This window comes from Etheostoma cragini, chromosome 10 (genome assembly GCF_013103735.1).
Source record: "Etheostoma cragini isolate CJK2018 chromosome 10, CSU_Ecrag_1.0, whole genome shotgun sequence".
Lineage (NCBI taxonomy): Eukaryota > Metazoa > Chordata > Actinopteri > Perciformes > Percidae > Etheostoma > Etheostoma cragini.
The window spans coordinates 13,334,749-13,353,344 of NC_048416.1; the positions used below are offsets into that span (position 1 = coordinate 13,334,749).

Below are 18,596 nucleotides of genomic sequence, written 5' to 3' on the forward strand. Positions count from 1 at the left end.
AAATTAAGTGTTAACGAGCAGTTGGACAGGTGTACCTAATAAAGTGGCCGGTGAGTGTATATAGCCCATATAAATAAAAGCCAAGCTTTTAGGACGGTCATAATAGGCAGCACTAACACCATACCAGAGTAACGTTAGAAGAACAACAATCAATAAATAAAATCAAACACTATGAGGAAAAAGAGCTCATTATGGTGAGTAGGCTAATGCCTTAAGCAGCAGGGCTAAGAAACGTGATTTGTGAAAGCATCGTTTTAATGAAAATAGCGGAAAGTATTTAGCTTTCCAAAATTACAGAACGTAAAACTTAGTTTCCATATTCTCTCCATATGACAGTAACTGGCACGCAGCAGGTATGGTGCGACACCTACTGGTCTGTTTTTGTAATCGTTTTGAACTGCCCTTGATTTTAACCTTCGTTGGATAACCAACGTTACATTGATGACTGAGAACCTTCACATATGTCGTTTTTGATTGTATTATTAATAAACTACTATTACCTAACTATCCTGTTCAATAAATTCCTATTCACACAATATAACGTGAGCGAGGTAACATTTAGTGTGTCCTTGGGGATTTAAAAAATAGATATGATGCATTAGGATAATTTGACTTTAATAAAATTATATTTGAGGACCAACACAAGTTTCATGAGGGTGTCAATCGAATGGCAAAGACAAAATAGGGACTGATATTTGATGGCAGCACAGCGGCATCCCAATCTCCCTCATTAGTAATGTTAACTTCAGTAGGCCTACGCATGACGTCATGTGGGAATTCAAGTTAATTCAAGTATTCATTCAATCGCTGTCAGTTCGCTGTCCAAACAACTACATGAGTCGGGAAATTGTCTTGGGTTTGAGTTTTTACAAACTTAAATGCTATTATAAAAAAATATCTAATTTATGTCGCAATAGGTTGCAATGAGCCTGGTTTTCTAGTTATTTTGTTTTGTGGTTCAAACGAAAAAACAAACTATCCAAACGTACACAGACCATACCTCCTTTGTAAGGGCCATTCGTCACTTCTTCCATGCATATGTGATTTGTGCCGACTGTACCCTCGTGCTGGACAGTCTATTCTGCACATGTTCTTCAAGTTCAGTATTGTGTGCTCTGGGTAATTTTTATCAGCAGTCAGTACTTTTCTCTCAAAGAAACTGACTGATCATTTTAATGCTAAATAATACAATAGAACCATGTAACTTTGTACTTTGCTGAACATGTTCTCTGAAGGCATCGCAGTCAGTGGCTCTCACTTTCTTTTTTCGTCAAATTTAATGAGTCTTATTGCTCTGAAATGCAAAACCCAAAGCAGTTTTTGCAAACCCCATATTATCCTTTTATGACAGTAATGTTCGGACAGAAAATGTAAAATGTATGCCTGTTGGACACATAGTGTAGCTCTTAAACTACTTTTTAAAGGCAACACACATCAGCACTGTAGGACGCGAGTCAAAACACATTTTGAGACTTATCAATCTGTCGGTAAACAACGCTGTCCTGTTTTTCAGTGACACAACAGCATCCCAGAACAGCAGCAGTTTTACCACACTTATTCTTCAGATCGGCACATCCAGGCTACTGTACCTTTTTTAATATTTTAGTCCGGTGTGTTCTGTGGATGTTAATGTAGTTATACAACGCAACACAAGGTGTTCTCTGTGTTCCCCCACAGGTGAGGCCATGGAGCAGGGTCTGCGGGACTGCTGCCGCTCCATCCGCATTGGCAAGATCCTCATCCAGAGTGATGAGGAGACACAGAAAGCCAAGGTCTACTATGCCAAGTTCCCTCCAGATGTGTACAGAAGAAAAGTGCTGCTCATGTACCCCATCCTTAGTAAGTAACACAGGGCTGAACACAGTTTATCTTTCTGATGGCTCCGGTTTACCGCCCTCAGTAGCATGCAAATGTCAAGAGATGTCAATTTTTGTGCAAAAAAAAAAAAAGGGTTTTATTATTATTAATTTTGAGAAAACTCCCTTGAGTTGACCTTCAGCACCAAGTCTGCATTTCCACATCATACCGGCCCATTTGCACTGTTCTGATAATTATAGCTCTCATGGGGGAAATTATACACTGCCTGGGAGATAGCCACCAAGCAGCTGAATAGCATAATGAGGGCCAACAAAAATAGTATCTTAATAGCCCTGGTTTCCCAATGTCACAAAGCAGCATTTTTCTGCTCTGTTTTTAAAAGAAAAATATGATAAGGACCAAGACAGTTTTAATTTTTTTATTTTGTTATGTCACAGTGATGGAACATATGGTTGCACTGATACATGCCAACGATACGCACACCGCTCAGTACCTTTTTCAGATGTTAACCTTATGCAAATAGCCAAATTATAGTCCTTTTTAAATAACTAAAAAATAATGTTGTATTACTAATTAAGTTTTAGACCCTAACCGATAAAGGATTTTAAAAACTGATACAAATATTTGATTATTTAAAAATCCGATATGCCGATACATCGGCCAATATATATTTAAAAAACAAAAATCCAGAAACACATTACAAAACAAACATATTTCCCTAACATTAGTTATTTGTAGTTATTTAAGTTCTCACCAAAATGATATGCTAATTATTTGTTTTATTGTCGCAATAGAGGATCATCAAAATATATATTAAAGTTCTGATAAATAAATAAAATCAGTGTTGCCAACAGAGACGTTGTAGAGCGTCCTCTGGTGGACAAACTACGCAATGCCAACGCTCATAACATGGTTAACAGTCCGTTTTTATTTTTTACAAATATAAGTTATCAGAATTATTTAATTGTCATAAATGATCCTGACATTTGAGTGTCAGGATCAGGTCAGGTTTGAGTCTGCTGCGGCCAGACTCTAACCCGGGCCGCAGCAGGACTCCAGCCAGCATGGGGCGAGTGCACTTAATGAGTGAGCTATAGGCCGTCCCGGGCTTTACTAAGTTTTCTAAATTTTCTGTAAATAAAGTGACATTTGAATGTGAGACATATTTCAAACCTTAAATGCTTTGTGTCTGCAGGTACCGGGAACACTGTGATTGAGGCGGTGAGGGTGCTGATAGAGCACAGAGTCCAGCCCAGACATATTATCCTCCTCAGCCTGTTCTCCACGCCTCACGGTATACCACCACAGCCACTTCACTGCAACTGCAGCTCATCACACACTTTATTCTCCAATCTCCTGTCCACTCCTGTTGCTGATGTATCATTGTCTTCATACAATACACTGCTGGCAACCACAATGCTGTTCAGTGACACCGTTGATCATCAGTCAACCAACAATGGTTTTACAACAATGGAGTGACCTAAGCAGCAGATTAGTTTTTAAGTTGGACCAGAAATGTTTGTCTTGGAAAATATTTAAAAATGGAAAAGTAAAGATTTCAACATAATACTGCAACGTATGGGGTAAATTGATCTTGTAACAGTTGTTTTTACTTCATCAACTACTAGCCAGATTACCATGACATTTAATGTGGATATTCATGGTTTTCCAGAGTAGAATTTGTTTGGTTTTTTAACCCCTTGACCTTTCTTCTAGTGCCATCATTAAGATCAAAAACTCCACTTTAACACATGAAATATTGGAATCTGAAGGTCTTGTTAACACTAAGGGCAACACGTTGAGAGGACTATGTTTCTTTGTGAACATGCTAGGAATTAGAACATTGTCCATTATGAGTAATTTTATTTATACTTAAATTAATTTATGTTAAGTCCATAACACTAAAAACAAATGTTTTTGGAAAATGGTTTTTGGAACAGTCTTGGCCCTTATGTATCTGCCAAAAGTCTTAAAATCATCAACCATTTGTGCGTGCGTGCGTGCGTGCGTGTGTGTGTGTGTGCGTGCGTTCGCCATACAGCTCTGGGCCAACTAATCATTGGCAATTGGCTTGATTGTTTATGGTGTGTGTTTCCAACATTTTTTGAAATATATTGAACTGGACTCCCAACATCTTAAAGTAGTAAAGTACCTTTGTTTTAATTGTACTCCGTCAGCCTAAACAGTAATTAGGCTTAGCATAGTTCAACTGAGGCTGAAAGGAATTTTGTTAATAGTTTTTTTTAGGTAACCTGTCAAGAACGTCCGTGTTGGGCTAATTGAAAACGATTGGCAATTCAGTGCAGCATTTGGGGACAAATTCATGGCATGGCAACCTCATAGGAAATAAGTCTATTAGCAGCAGCGAAGATGATGGATATTTTAGGATACCTGTAAACACTTCATACAAAGTTAAATAGCTTTTTACTTTTCTTCTAGGAGCCAAATCTATAATCCAGGAGTTCCCCGATATCACCATCTTGACTACGGAGGTCCATCCAGTAGCTCCAACACATTTTGGACAGAGGTACTTTGGCACTGACTAAACTGAGGACAACCGGAGGAACATGACCTGCAAATTGTTTTGAGTATTCATGTCTTGTTAATTTAAATGTCTCATGTTCTCCTTGTTGTGCCAAATACTGCTACATGATCTCCAAAGTCCCTATACAAAATGATTCATCTGATCAATTGTATTTATTATGTTTTTGTTGTTGCTGTCCACTCGTGCTAAAGAAAGAAAACCGCACTGAACCATGTAAAGAGTTCCACTTGGATCACTTTATTTTGCATGTTACGACTGATGGAAAATAAATAATTTATATTTGTTAAAAGACACAACAGCAAACAGTATCAGTACTTTTGGTGGTTCAGATGTGTTAAAAAAAGGGAAACGCCACATAACATACTCCGAAGACATTTCAAAATGGACCATACTGTATGTGATCAAGCAATATTGAACTCTGTATCAAACTGGGTATACTGCGCATCTTCTAATGTTATAATAATCCTACTATTTGATAAACGCACATTGCTATGATAGGTCATTTTAAGTCACACTTAATGGAGCAAAAATATACAGACACTCACTGCAGCAGTTATGAATCACTAAACTCAATTCACAGGAAAAAGATGAAGATTATAACAGACAGACACCAGATTACACAAAACACTCAACATTTTCCCCTGACGTTTATACATGCTTCCAAACACTGGATCATACCATGTCAAAAAAGACGACAGTTTGAACTAATAAATTACTTATGTATGTTATGTATATGTCAGACATGAGCAGCATTTGATTTGGCTTTCCCAAGATGGTAGAAAAACACATCTGATGAAGTAAGTTAAAGTGTCAAGATCAGACAGCATCAAGGTTTGATAAAGGCCTAACTTTGTACTAACTAAACTGGTGTACTCAATTACGGAAGCAGTTTTCATAACTAAGTACATTGGCTAAATACACAATTCCAGAAATAAAACACAATAAGGACAATCTGTTTCATTGGTTTTAAAAAATGTCAAAATACATAAACACAGGTGGAAAAAGATTTAGAACAGCATATTGCAGAAGATCGCTGACCTCTACCAACCTGTGGATGAGGATCAGTCTATATACATATATTTACAGTTATCCGCATGTTTAAAAGATAAAAAGTGAAAACACATTTAGAATAACCTGTCCTCGCCTAAGAAAGCTAATGGTGGAAAACAAGACTAATATTTTTTAATGCTCATCTCAGACTTTACAATCAAGCTGTTCACTGCATTTGATATCAGCATCGTGGCTAACAACATTGAAGTCTATTCACAAGCAGGGGGTTGGATACATTCTTAGGAGAAATCCACTCCCAAAACAAGAATAAATATATTAATAATTAGTTGGTGGTTAAGCCGGGTATTATAATATGCTTATGTTCATTCAAAAAAGTAAAGACCCAAACTGGTAGAGGCCAGACAAGTGAATCACCACAAGAGACCTCTGAAGCATTATGGGTGTAAATTAAGATGCCACCCTGCACAGACCGAGCTCTGAAAGGTTCAACGCTGTAAAGTCGCGGCCCAACAACTAATTTATAATCCCCCTGATGCTAATGCGTTAGGATGAACAATTTATAATATATATATATATACACACACACACACACACACACATACACACACACACACACACACACACACACGACCCATAGTAAATAACAGTTTAGTATCACAGTCTTTTTGTATGCAAGGGTAACATTTGACAAGTTCTTTTTTTTTTCAAGCTGATACCGTTATCCATGAGTTAAGGTGATGATACTAATTGTCCGTTGAGTTCCTCTATTGATCATTAGGTAAAACACACGAGTAGAAGTGGCAATGACAATCCAACGTCATTCTATTGCAGGTTTAAATCCACACGTTTGGCCCCATTCAGAATTTTCTTTCAGAGTGTCTGAACATCCACATGATTTGGAAAGCATTTGCCTTGTGGTACACAGTGTGTGCAATACTAATCCACATCCACCAGGGTACATTGTCCTTACATTTGGTTACTATTCTTCCATCTCAATGGTAACAGACGGGTCTTGGCCCTCAACTATAATGAAAGAAAAAATAATAATTTCACTGTGCATTATTTGTTGTAATTGATTGAGCTCAGACAGTATTTATTAGGTTGCATATGACCACTAGGTGGTAGCAGAATAATATAGTTGGATTCTAAACACAGCAAACGGTTGTGCAGAAAGAGATTGGTGTCTCCAGATTACTGAACTTGGAACACAAACGCATTAGTTTATTTGTTTGTTTCACTGTGAAGATCACATCTGTTAATCTTTTTCCTGCAAAGTGATAAAGTGTGTGTAAACAGTGACAGTCTCTTTTAATATGCTACTGAAGATTAGAAACATATTTTGCTAACAACTAAGGCATCATTGATGATTTACAATTCGCCGGTAGTACTTTCTAAATGTGGCAGATACATCAGTGGGTTTGGACAGCGGGGAAAACTAAAATTATATTCATACTTTAAATTAGTGCTTCAAGATTAGCAGTGATAATAATAACGCTAAGACAAGTGCAACTATTTTGGTTTGGTAATGCATTATGTACTGTAGATTCATCTAATTAGCAGGACTGATAATGCTATTAAGATTTGGTGCTTATGGTAGGACATTAGGCAACTCAAGAGACTTGTTAAGGTTTGCACCTTAAATTTAAACTCTTTAGAAAGCTTTCACATCATGTTAACACTGCGGTACTGGGGGGAGGCTTTTGCTTGCAAATAAAACCACAATATCTGTAGAAGCACTGAGAGGCAAACGATAAAAACAAATTCAGAGCACATATTCAATTTCATTTTTTTCTGGTTGTACCAATTAAGCCCATATTAGTTTATTAACTAGTAGTTTATTTATTACCCATCTTTCTTGGATAAGGTGTTATTTTGTGAAACACAAAAAAAAATCTAATTTACAAAAGGTTAGACACACTGCAACTGAGACATATGTAAAAAGGGACATTGTTGCAAATGCAGCCTTACACACAACGCAGAAAGTTACTTATTCCAGTTTTAAGATATTGAAAAGTATTCTAGGAACATGTGGAAGTACACTATTGGTAAAAAGTATGGGGTCACTTACAAATTTCCATTTCACTCCCTTATAGACAGAAAAAAACAGGTGATCTGAGTGGACTTTATCAGCAACCATTCATCCAATGTTCCAAAGGCACATTCTGTTTGCTAATCTGATATTATTTTGAAAAACTGAGAAAACATAAGAGATCCCTTTTGCAATTATGTAAGCACATAATATAATCTAAAAACGGCTGCCCTGGTTAAAAAAATGCAAGTGATCTGAGCTGGTATTCTGTCTATAGTGGAGTGCAATGGAAATGTCAAAGTGACCCCAAACGTATGACCAGTAGCGTATAAATATGCATATGATGAAATTAAAGCGACTCACCCAAGCTTCCCTCCTCAGAGCAATCCTCTGACTCCTCCCACATGTCTTCATTAGCTAATAAGGGGTTGTGGGATTCAGAACTCCGATTCTTTAAGGGGAAATAGTGACCGTTCCCTTGGCTGACATGTACAGGGCATAAAAGAAGATGGAAGCTAGTTAAGGAACCATTCTCTTCCCAGACACTAATCCAATACCTCATTCTCCATTCTGTTCATTAGCTTTAACGCTGCTACATGTCAAACAACTCTGTATCCTGCAGGCAACTTTATACTGTCCATATCAACTATCCATATTTATTTTATTACTGACTATTTCAATTACTATTACATTTCTGTTGAATGATGTTCTCTGGTTCAGTATTTTAATTTCAGCACCACTGAAAAAATGAGCAAGAGGAGGAGAATCAGCTTATCATGCTGTCTCTTGACAACACACTCACCTTGTGAAAACAGGGACGAACCACAGCCTCCGATCCTCTCCAAATACCTGCTGCAGGTTTCTGATTAAGCCGACATTAAAGCCATTTCTGTCTGGTCCACTGACAAAAACTGGAGCTGAAAAGGCCTCTAGAAAAGGAAAAACAATCAGAATATGTTTTCAATTCTCCACATAATAAGAAAGCAGCTTCATGATTAGAGTCTAAGAGGTTCTCTGTTAAATATGTAAATTATCACCTAAAGTGGATCTGTTCTTGGCCACCAACCAACAGTGGTAGCCAAAGAGGAACATGAGACTGACGAAGAACATGAGCGCCACAAACATGAGGAAGAGGACATGGAACTTTGCGGGCCCATTTGGTAAGTCCCCCTGGGAGAGAGAAACAGGAGAACGAGAAACTTGAGAAAATGGTGGGCAGAAGGACTCATGACACTGGGTTTAGTTCTGTTGCTGTGGAATTGCAATAGTGCTGACTATGTTGTGCAACTAAAGCGTCATATGTATATGACGCCATTGATGCGGTTGAGCATGAGTGATCATTTAAACTAATGACGCTCACCTCCCAGAATTTGAGGAAATACTGAAAGACTGTTGCTGCAATGAATACACAGTACAGCATGGAGTAGGAGAGGAAAAGCAGGAAAAACTTGTAGTTGGAAAAGCCCACACAGTTGTTAACCCTAAAAAAAGAAAAAAGCAGGTGTCAAAGCAAAATGTATGCATGAATTCCTCCAAACAGAGAAATGCAGGCACAATGACTACTTACCAGGGACAGTGATGGTCCATCTTCAAGACACATCTTTAAAAGAAAAACGTATTTAGTTTCTGCATATCATTTTAACAGTATGGCAGCTATGTTAAAGCTGTTAACACCTTATAACCATTATAAAACTCCAACTTTTAATACAACCTTCTCTACATGTCTTCTGACAGCAGTCCGATTCCTTTCGGTTTCTGCTCTGATTGATCATTAGAATATTCTCTCTGAGAGATAATATGCCAACAAAGCAACACCTCCTAATTATTACAACAGCCCAAGGCCAACAAATATCTCCTTACCAAGGGCAATCTCTCTAGAGTAATGGATTGTGGAGGAAAGAGTGACTTACGTTTCACAAACCGAGCAGTGGTGACAGCGGTCAGGCTTCAGTACCTGGCAGCGGTCGCAGAACCTGATAGCTAAAGACAACGGGATGGCCAGTTGAATAGCGACATTTGAGATCAGCGTTCCCTTCACTTACTTCCTGTAGCTTAGTACTTAGTCTTAGCAATCAGCATTAATGAAGGAGATGCAGTGGTTGATTAATCTAGATGAGAATGCTCAGATGCACACGCAAAGTTAATGGCACTAGTTTAACACAGTTTTATGTGCAAGATGACGGACTTTGGCTAATGTACCTGCCTTGTTACTCCTGTGATTTTCAGATATAGAAAATAACGCCATATCAAATCATATCATTACAGAGTAAAAATATAAATGACTTGCCAGTACAATTTACCTCCAGATTGAGCTCGACTAAAGATGGGCAGTTTCTTCGCTATTTCAACCAGGATTTGTTTTTGAGCATCTGGCCTCTCTTCCATCTCGTATCTTTGCTTGTCTGAGTATGACAGCTGAAACTACAGCAACAAGCATGCATCATGATCAACACATAATTTGCTTTATATTACAGACTTTATATATGGTACAACAATTCAATAACATGATGTCCATGTTTAATAGGTCAGGATACCTTTTTGCATGGTGAAGCAGGAGGAGTAAATATGGACTTCCAGTAGGTCCATGAGAACATCACAAAGCAAACATGAAATACCAGTAGATAGGCCACTGAAAGCACAAAACACAGCAGGCACAGCAGTTTACAAAACAACATACAATGAACTTAATGTGTATCGCACACTGCTTGTGGCACACAAATGTGTAGGTAACTCACCTTTTTCCAGTGCGTTGGTGAGTGTAACTGTAAAAACAAGAATATGGCATAAACACAAGCCGGGTAGCAGAGACTAGCAACATTGTAGCTAACTGTTACCACTGACACTAGTTTGGTTATTTGAAAGAGGAATAGGCTAACAGTAGCTTACTAACCAGCTAGGAGGCACAACAATAGCCAGACTGGGTATGAACAGAGTTAACACTAACCTCTTAGTGGCAATGAGGAATTAAAAGATTACCTGACTTAAAAACAAAAGAGCTACATTTCACGTTAACCAAATAAGAACACACACCCTAAACCACTTCCGCCTAATGAGCTAGCTCTGTCTGTAACGTTAACGTAATTTGTGTCAACACTGCTGTGCGGCAATCTGCGATGTCTCCAGTTAAATGGTAAAAATCACAACAAGCGGATTCAGTTTCTCATACTTACAAAGACATAGCTCAAAGACGTAGGCGTAGTATGACCACAACACTACGGACGTTATAATAAGAACAGGTATCCAGGAGAAAACCCTTTGACAGCATCTCAAACCTCTGGAGAGAGCCATATTCCATCTGCTAACCTCTGTTCTGATCTGCGCTCGACTACCATTCCTGGGATTTATCCATCAATGAAATCGGCGAGCGATTCACCGTACTTCAGGAGCCAGACCAGTGTGCTGGCATTCGATCATAAATGATAAATCATTTATTACAGTATTATAGTAATACAGCTATTAATATAATATGTTTATTTTGAAAGTACACTTACTAAGCTTACACAAGGCTAAATTGTAGGGAAGTAGAGCCAACAATGGCAAGATTTGTGTTGCATTACATTGCAAGATATTTTTGGGTGTTTTCAGCCTTTATTTTTGACAGGACCGCTGAAGATATGAAAGGGGAGAGAGAGGTGGAATTAATAAGATGCATCATAACTATCACATTTTTAGACAGTTAAGTGTCTAAATTACATCTTCTTCTTGAGGAAGACATTTAGAAAAAACGCAGTGAAAACGAGTAGGCTACAGGTAGGCTATATTAAAATGAAAGATGGCTGAATTCCATTTAACTGCTTTTGTTTTAGGGTCCTGCAAGACAAGATAACAACATAAAGCACACACAAATCAAGTTTTAAAAGTCAAAAGTTATAACACAAAGGTACATTTGAAGGACTACATTATCTGCGTTCTGTTTCCACCAGAATACACCAGTCAGAGTTAACTTGTGGTTTTAGACATGAAATGGTTTGACTCCAGTTTAATTACAGGTGGCAGTTCATTTTACTCTATGGCACTGGCATACAGGCTTGACCTATAGTCCCAGACATATAAAGATTTATGTTTGCTATTCATGTTCTGGTATTACCTTAACGATTGGAAAAGCAAGACCTTTCATGTAAAATGACATGGATAATTGTGTTTAATGTGTGCATCGTCTTCCACCAGTGGAGCACTAACAGAGACATTTAGCAGACACTTTAATTTGGGGTTCAGTGTCTTTCCTCAGGAATACTCTCCCATGTGGCCAGGAGAAGCTGGGGATTGAACCGTCAACTCTACAATTAATGGACAACTCGCTTGCAAAGCCTCCCCAGTGCAGCCTTCTCACAAAAAGATCTACGGTCTAACCAGGTCCAACGTATAGGAGCATGAAGAAACCACCACTCTCACCACTTTGTTTTCTAGTGTTTTCTAGATAGTGAACGGCAGAGAGCTGACAAAGAAATGAGGGGAAAGAGATGGGCAACGACAAGCGACATAGGTCAGCAGCTGGATCTGAACCAGTGATTGATTTAATGTTAACCGTACTTTTTCAATTAGGTGCTCTTGTTTACTCCTGTGTGCTTCATTTGCAGGTTACACAACCATTTGGATTCTTGTAAAAAATCTCTGCAGGCCACAGACACACAAACAAGACATCAGTTTTGCCCTCCCACAAGCAAAATTGGATCAACATTCTTTGATTAGACTAATAAGAAACTCATCCACTAAAACACTGTGAATGACATCATCTTGGGACGTTTCTTGTTTGATTTTAATGTGATAATTCTGCATTGAGTTACTTTCATCCCTGGCTTTCCCAATTAACACACTTTGACTGAATTAAATTACTCCAGGGGGTCATTTTGTGCACTGCAGCATCCCAGAGTAACAAGATGCATCAAAGGACAAGTGTATTTAAATAAAGAACAGAGCAAATGAGTGCTTAGAAACCCACTTATTTAACATGTTGTTCATATTATGGCATTAATCTGGGTTCCAGTAAAGATGTGTAACATAACATTAATAGTATAAGGGCAGCTAATTAAAACATGCAATGACTTATGCAGTGTGTTGAATAACCACACAATTGTTTAACATCAATTTATTAAATAGAATATGTTAAACATTTATTTGTGTAGTATTTTCACATTAAGGGGTTACAAAATACCATACACTATAGATTAACTGTGCGAGCAGTATCATTTACTGCACTGTAGTGTGAGTCAGAAGTCAACTTGTGTAAGTGGTATTGTAGGTAGCAGCTTCAGCTCCCCCTGGTTGCCTTAGTGTGAGCCACTTTGGTCAGAAAGTTCCGAAGATATAATTTGATATTTGTACAATGGCTTCTTGTCACATCTTTAACGTATGAGGTGGACGCTGCAGATGCTTCATGCATTAGCTCCTTCCAGAGGAGGTTATAAGGACTGTGTGTTACTGTCTCCAGTGTCAGGTTCAACCCTGTGGCAGCCTTTGTTTATCCCGTCTGCCGCCCCTGTCTTAATGCTGCTTCCCCTAAACACTAAATCTATTGATGCTCAAGGAACGATTTAATACTTATTGCATGCTGAAAAGACTGAGGCTCATCAAGCAAAAGAGCTGTGTTTGCTTCTGCTAAGTGCCATTTGAGGTTCAGAACCAGCAGCTCCCTCCAGGTAGTGACAGATGTCTGATATCTCACTCTGTTCGCAATTCACAAACAGTTTTTTCATTTTAATGAGACTGAACTGCAGATTATTCTCCTTTCACTGATTGAAAGTCTTTGCCGGACTCCTGCAATCACAACAAAGTATAGAGGCAATTTAGCATAATCTCTGCTGTTACAGGCTACCAGTAGTGTGTTAATAAAGGAATTCAATAAAGATCATATATCGGCAAACCCAGAATCTTCAAAGACTTTATGGTCACTAGAGGAGGGGAATTACAAGCACCTAAGTGTGTAATTAATTAATACTTTTTAGTTTATGTCTGTGTTAAGTTTGAATGAACTTTGAAGTGAAACGTCCTCAATGCTACATGCACTTTGTAGCAGTCACCAATGGGAGGCACTGTGAGCCCAATAACTTGCATCCTTGCAGCCACAGAGATCATCTGAGCAGCTTACAACACACCTTTAACCACTGCCCCTTTAGAGAATCTCAAATTTGAACATAAATAAGGTTAACATGAACTCATAAGCAGTGTTCATACCACCATGCAAGTTTTTGCATTAAAGCAGGTTGAGGCTACATGAGTTTGTATGAACATCAAGGTGTGTTTAGAGGGGTGTTTACTTGTTTAAACATATACTTGTAAGTGTTGCTTACTTGGCAATTCATCATTTTCTGATTCTAATTCTGATTCTGATTCACAGTTATCTTTGTTAGACACAAAATGAGACAGCAGAGAAAAAAACTGATCTTACGAGACGAACACGGCTGATGTCACTATCAGCACTGATCTTTGTTTACGAGTGTGCGACTCTCATCTTTAATATACCCCATTAATTCCTCCATGCCTTCAGAGAGATGCTGCTTCCTTTTGTTCTAAAGATTTATGACATGCCGTCATCCTCTGACGTGGCCGTCTAACACAATGCGTAACCACTAGTGTAATAGTCTCCCCATTACTGAATGCTGTGAAACTTTTCATCATGTCATGGGACCCCAGAGTCAGTGGAGCATTTAATCTTGGACTCTAACAGCCCGGCAGAACTGTTGATCACAGGGTTTGTGTGCTTCACATTATACCACCTGCTCGCCCTTCTTTACGTAATGCAGACTCCCATTCTGCAGTGCCTTCTGGGATAGGGGTGTGAGGTGAGCTGCACCCAAAACTGACCTCCTCTCTTCCATCACGCATGTTCTCTCCTCTAATATCTGTAGGCCTGCTCTTTTCCCAGACATCTTCTCCCACTTCAACACTATGTCTGTCGCTGGCTCTCCATCCAATTTCTGCTCTCTTTGACCCCTCCAACCCCCCTCTGTATTCCTCTCTCTTCAGGCAACAGTGTCGGCAGCTGGGTGATGACAGCCTCTCTCCCATTCAACCGCTCATTGGAGGCAGGGAGCGGCCGTCCATCCATCAGCACGGCAGCAAACCCCTCCACTACAAAGCCATTGTGACTAGCAAAATAGTAACAGCCTTTTAATCAAAACATTTACCCCAGTGTAAAAGTAAAACACAAACAGCTTATATCAGCAGGTTGAGGCAGACTCCTCGTGTCAGAGGTGTCTGTGTGTGTGTGTGTGTGAGCGGAGCGTGGTGAAGGTGCATTCCATGCCGCCCCCGTGGTTGTCTGCATAAACAGACAGTAGGGGCTGGAGGAGAGCCTGTTTGGGGAGAAGTCATGCGTGGCTGCCGAAAAGTGCGAAAGGACCCGGGTTCACAATGTGCCACCATGCAGGGGTAATTAATGGCAAGAGGAGCACAATGGCCGAAACAAAACTGTGTTTCTTGAGCTGCTGCTCACTGTTATGCCTTGAAGATGAAGTGGCACTTAGAGTGGGCATTTCATTTGCCCCCTGAGACTCCAATGTCATGCAGTTGTGCTCTGCAGTCACGGCTGGTTTAGGGAACGCTGATGATGCTAAGCACTTGGGAGGCTGATTCATTTTGGAGGTGTGTGTGTATGTGTGTGTGTGAAGAAGAGGGATGGAGGTATTATTTGTTTTGCAACCCTACCAGGTGATGCAGTGCCGAGTTCGATAGGATTTCAATTTCATTCTCTGTATGCGTCAGTGTCTTGAAAGGGAATCCATGATGTGTGCATTCATTTGAAGTCAACATGGAGCGCATTGGAAAGTCTGCATTCATCTTTACATATTGTCATTGGTGTGTGTCCAGGTGTTCAAAGAGTCACTGTCCTGAGTTGCCCACATTTAGACAAAAGTTACTGTATGTGTGCAAAAATACGACATTAGCACAGGAGTGATTAGAGACAGACCAGTACAAGAAAACACAACTATGACTTCACAGAAGCTGGTCACAAACGTCATTTGCAATTTAGCTTAACACAACACAGAAAAAGACTTAATGCCTTCTACCATTAACCTATTAACACCAATGCATTGCCCTGAGAACTGTCTAGAAACCTGTTTTGGTGCATTATGCAAGTATGAATAAGTCATGTTGTAATCAGGGAGAATAATGCATGCCTTTTCAGATTTTTTTTTTTTTTTACGTAAAACACACACAGCCAAATGTTCTGACTCTGAGGAAGACTGCAGTGCCTCAAGGTCTGGTTCTCACCCCACTGATGGACACGGTGGACCAAAGGCGTCTGGAAAGCTGTTGGGTTAGAGTGACGTCAGCTAACGCCACTTAGCGGGGCAGGAGAAGCCCTCAAAAAAGGCTGTATTTTCTGCCTGGCCTCTGCTCATATTCACACTTAACAGCAGAACAAACAATGACAGGGCGGGGAGACATTGCAGACACCTCACCCAGCATGTGTGAAAATAAATCTACTCAAGGGTGGAGACTTGTGTGTCTTCAACAATCATGGAAATTTCAATATCCACACAACAAAAGAGGGCAATACGTGTTTTAATAAAGGTATTTCATTATGGCTCGTGCGTGTCACACACACTCATGGCCGATCACATGCTGCCTTGACAACCTGCGTGGAGCCCTTTTTATTGCCTGGATGCGGACAAGATCTAAACTGAAAACACATTTCATCAGGATAATTGTTCCTGATCTCTGTGCTTGTCATCAAACAGATGAATTGCTTTTTGCCAGGTGAGAAAATAATTCATTGTGTCTAACCACATTATAATATTGGAGTGGAACATCAAAGGGCAATTGTACTAGCTTTGGAGCTTTCAAGGGCCTTTTGAAAGCTAAAACACTGCCTGTGTTTTCTCTAAACTTAACCACCTCTTCGCCACTGAAAATCCCTAATGGAAAATCTGATCTGGAGATAAGCCTTTTCTCCTCAGAGATAGCCAGAACAAAAGGCAATCCTTTCACTTAGACTCATTTTCATCACCTCGGGCTGACTTTCCATGAATACGATTGGTTGTATCAATATGTGTTGTTTGGCTTAGTTAAAAGGAAGTGGTTGTTAAGTGCCATTGGTGAGATACAAACAGAGGCTGGGGAACAGAAAGAGTACAGCAACTCAACACAGAAGGCAGCTGGAAAGTCTATCATCTAACAGGTTCAGATACTGTTTGCCTTGTATTGTACGTCAGCATCTAGTGTCCCGCAAGGACACTTGTCTTTCCATGAAACACAGACACAGTCACAACATGCACGATACCACACACAAGAAAAAATTTACAGATGAGTGCAATCCCCCCCCCCACCCCACCCCACATTGGATGTTTTGCTGCAGGATATGAATTTCTTGTATCAAACTCTGTCGAGACAGAGCAGTGAGTGAGAACAGCAATAACCAGAACATGAATCTGTGGTCAGTTTCTTCCCATACTGCTTCAGAAAACAGATTACTCACTGATGGTTCAGCATGGGAATAAGCTAAATTAGACAGTGGAAGGCTTCATTTGGTTCTGATGATCCAGTCCTATTGACGCAAGAATGTCAGGTTCACATGGGACCAAATCAGTCTTCTTCCGCCATGGGTGTCTGTCACTCTTCGTCATGAATACACACCTCTGTGTACCACTGTGCCTATATACACACACAGAGATGTATCAGTCAATTGCTGTCAAGATTAATGATGTGGAACATATTTAAGCCTACAAGCACTTTTAAGATTTATTTTCTATACTGTACGAAAGGGGATTATTAAAAATCAGGTGGCATTAATCAATAAATCTTATTTTCTACCTGTACTTGATATTCCCCCCTCTCTTCACATGCTGCTAAAGTTCACATTCACCTGAGGACAGAGGTTAATTTAAGTGTCAGCACTCTGGTACCAGATGTGCGCAACTCTATTAGAGCCAGATCACGCTAAGAACTGAGCTCTGACAGAGCAGTAATGTGGCAGAAAGAAAATCTAGGTGACAACAGCTCATCTGTCTTCTGCTATGGTAGTTTACGGTAATTTATAAGCACCCCATTTGAACCATACTCACAAATGAACACATTCCAAGATTAAATGCTCATAAATATTGTGACGAATGCATAGAGGGAAAAAGGTGACCCCATCAGTGACAATAAGTTACATTTCAAAGGTTGAAAAAACACTTTAATGGCTTGTGTTTTTTCTTCCTTTCCTGTCTGAAAATGTGAGTTTGGGTCGACTGTTTTCCCAGTTCTGCATGGAAAGGGTCTGGAGTTATCATCGCGGAGGAGATTCCAGAGCAGGTTCTTAAGGGAATTTGTTTCCATGCTCCAATGTAACACACAGGGATAGTGAGGCAGACAGACAGTGGAATAAATAGAACAGCGAATGAATATCTGAGGAGTAATGAGAGCAAGGAGCACAAAGGAGGGTGAACAAAGCATAGGTAAAAAAAGATTAAGAAGATCCATGAATCTGGGGGGTGCTGACAAAGAAAGATCCAGGTATAAGGAGCAAAAGTATAAGGGTGGAAAGGGGCTTATTGAGGTAGTGGCACAGAGTTGTAAACCACATTAAAGAAAAAAAACTTGCATTTTAAGCCCCCTGATGTAGGCACTAATGTGTTTTCATGCTCAGGGTTAATAAAACGAACAGGGTGACCATGTTTTGTTCTGTTTGGCAAAGGAATTTAACAGATGCAGTCTGAAGCCGCAGGGGGTTAGTAGGTAGTCATAGCACACGTTGTTGACCTTGTCTGCACCCCCAAGTAACCTGGACCGGTCGCTGTATCTGATCCATACATGCTTTGAAGTCAGACAGACAGCCTGGCAGCCAAATGAATCTGTTCAAATCACTGCCTGTGCCAGCAGGAACACTTCATTTCTTGACGTTGCTTAATAAAATAGAAACTAATTCATAAACCATCATGTCTTGCAAGTTGTTAATCACACTGTCAAAAAATGTCCTACCAATTAGTACAACTCTGCATCACGCCCGAGGGTTAACACTGTGTACTCAGTTGGGATGATGGAAATTAATACCAACAAAAACGTGTCTGTTGCCACTATAAACAGCAAGTTATTGTTCCATTTAGTGCAGTCTCTGAATTTTAGGACTTTTGTCCCTGGAAACAAAGAGTTCATTCAGGTGGATTCAGGTAGGTTTGTCTCAAAAGGAAAGCGATGGTGAAATTAAACAAAATTCTACCGACTGCTAGTGGCTCTACCACAGCGTGCTCTGAGAGAAAATGTCAACATGCT

General features: G+C 39.6%; 2 protein-coding genes across 3 annotated transcripts in view; one reads left to right on the top strand and one right to left on the bottom strand.

The window, feature by feature from the left end:
* Nucleotides 1-4,942, top strand: part of uprt (uracil phosphoribosyltransferase (FUR1) homolog (S. cerevisiae)) — a 6,606-nt gene extending 1,664 nt beyond the window's left edge. The window contains exons 5-7 of the mRNA XM_034882960.1: nt 1,678-1,839; nt 3,014-3,112; nt 4,258-4,942. Of these exons, the coding sequence (XP_034738851.1) occupies nt 1,678-1,839; nt 3,014-3,112; nt 4,258-4,364 (368 nt within the window). The 3' untranslated portion in view covers nt 4,365-4,942. The remainder of the gene's footprint in view (nt 1-1,677; nt 1,840-3,013; nt 3,113-4,257) is intronic.
* A 1,202-nt stretch (nt 4,943-6,144) lies between these two features.
* On the bottom strand, nt 6,145-10,752 carry zdhhc15b (zinc finger DHHC-type palmitoyltransferase 15b). 2 transcript variants are annotated; one of them, XM_034882958.1, is made up of 11 exons: nt 10,574-10,752; nt 10,139-10,165; nt 9,938-10,032; nt 9,704-9,824; nt 9,314-9,383; nt 8,971-9,003; nt 8,764-8,884; nt 8,441-8,573; nt 8,206-8,332; nt 7,767-7,885; nt 6,145-6,397 (listed from the first exon to the last, which is right to left on the bottom strand). In XM_034882958.1, the coding sequence occupies exons 1-11, from the start codon at nt 10,689-10,691 to the stop codon at nt 6,354-6,356; spliced, it is 1,008 nt and encodes a 335-aa protein (XP_034738849.1). In that variant the 5' UTR covers nt 10,692-10,752; the 3' UTR covers nt 6,145-6,353. The 2 variants fall into 2 exon arrangements, with proteins under 2 accessions (XP_034738849.1, XP_034738850.1); XM_034882959.1 differs by lacking the exon at nt 10,574-10,752 and adding an exon at nt 10,348-10,475.
* Nucleotides 10,753-18,596: the final 7,844 nt, after the last annotated feature.

Bases quoted from the DNA above. Each gene is read 5' to 3' on its own strand.
- zdhhc15b (XM_034882958.1), bottom strand. From the start codon at position 10,691: ATGGCTCTCTCCAGAGGTTTGAGATGCTGTCAAAGGGTTTTCTCCTGG. The intron at 10,033-10,138 runs GTGAGTTACCTA...TTGTGCTTTCAG, and splicing joins CACCAACGCACTGGAAAAAG to TGGCCTATCTACTGGTATTT. The intron at 9,004-9,313 runs GTAAGTCACTCT...TTTCTTTTAAAG, and splicing joins CACTGCTCGGTTTGTGAAAC to ATGTGTCTTGAAGATGGACC.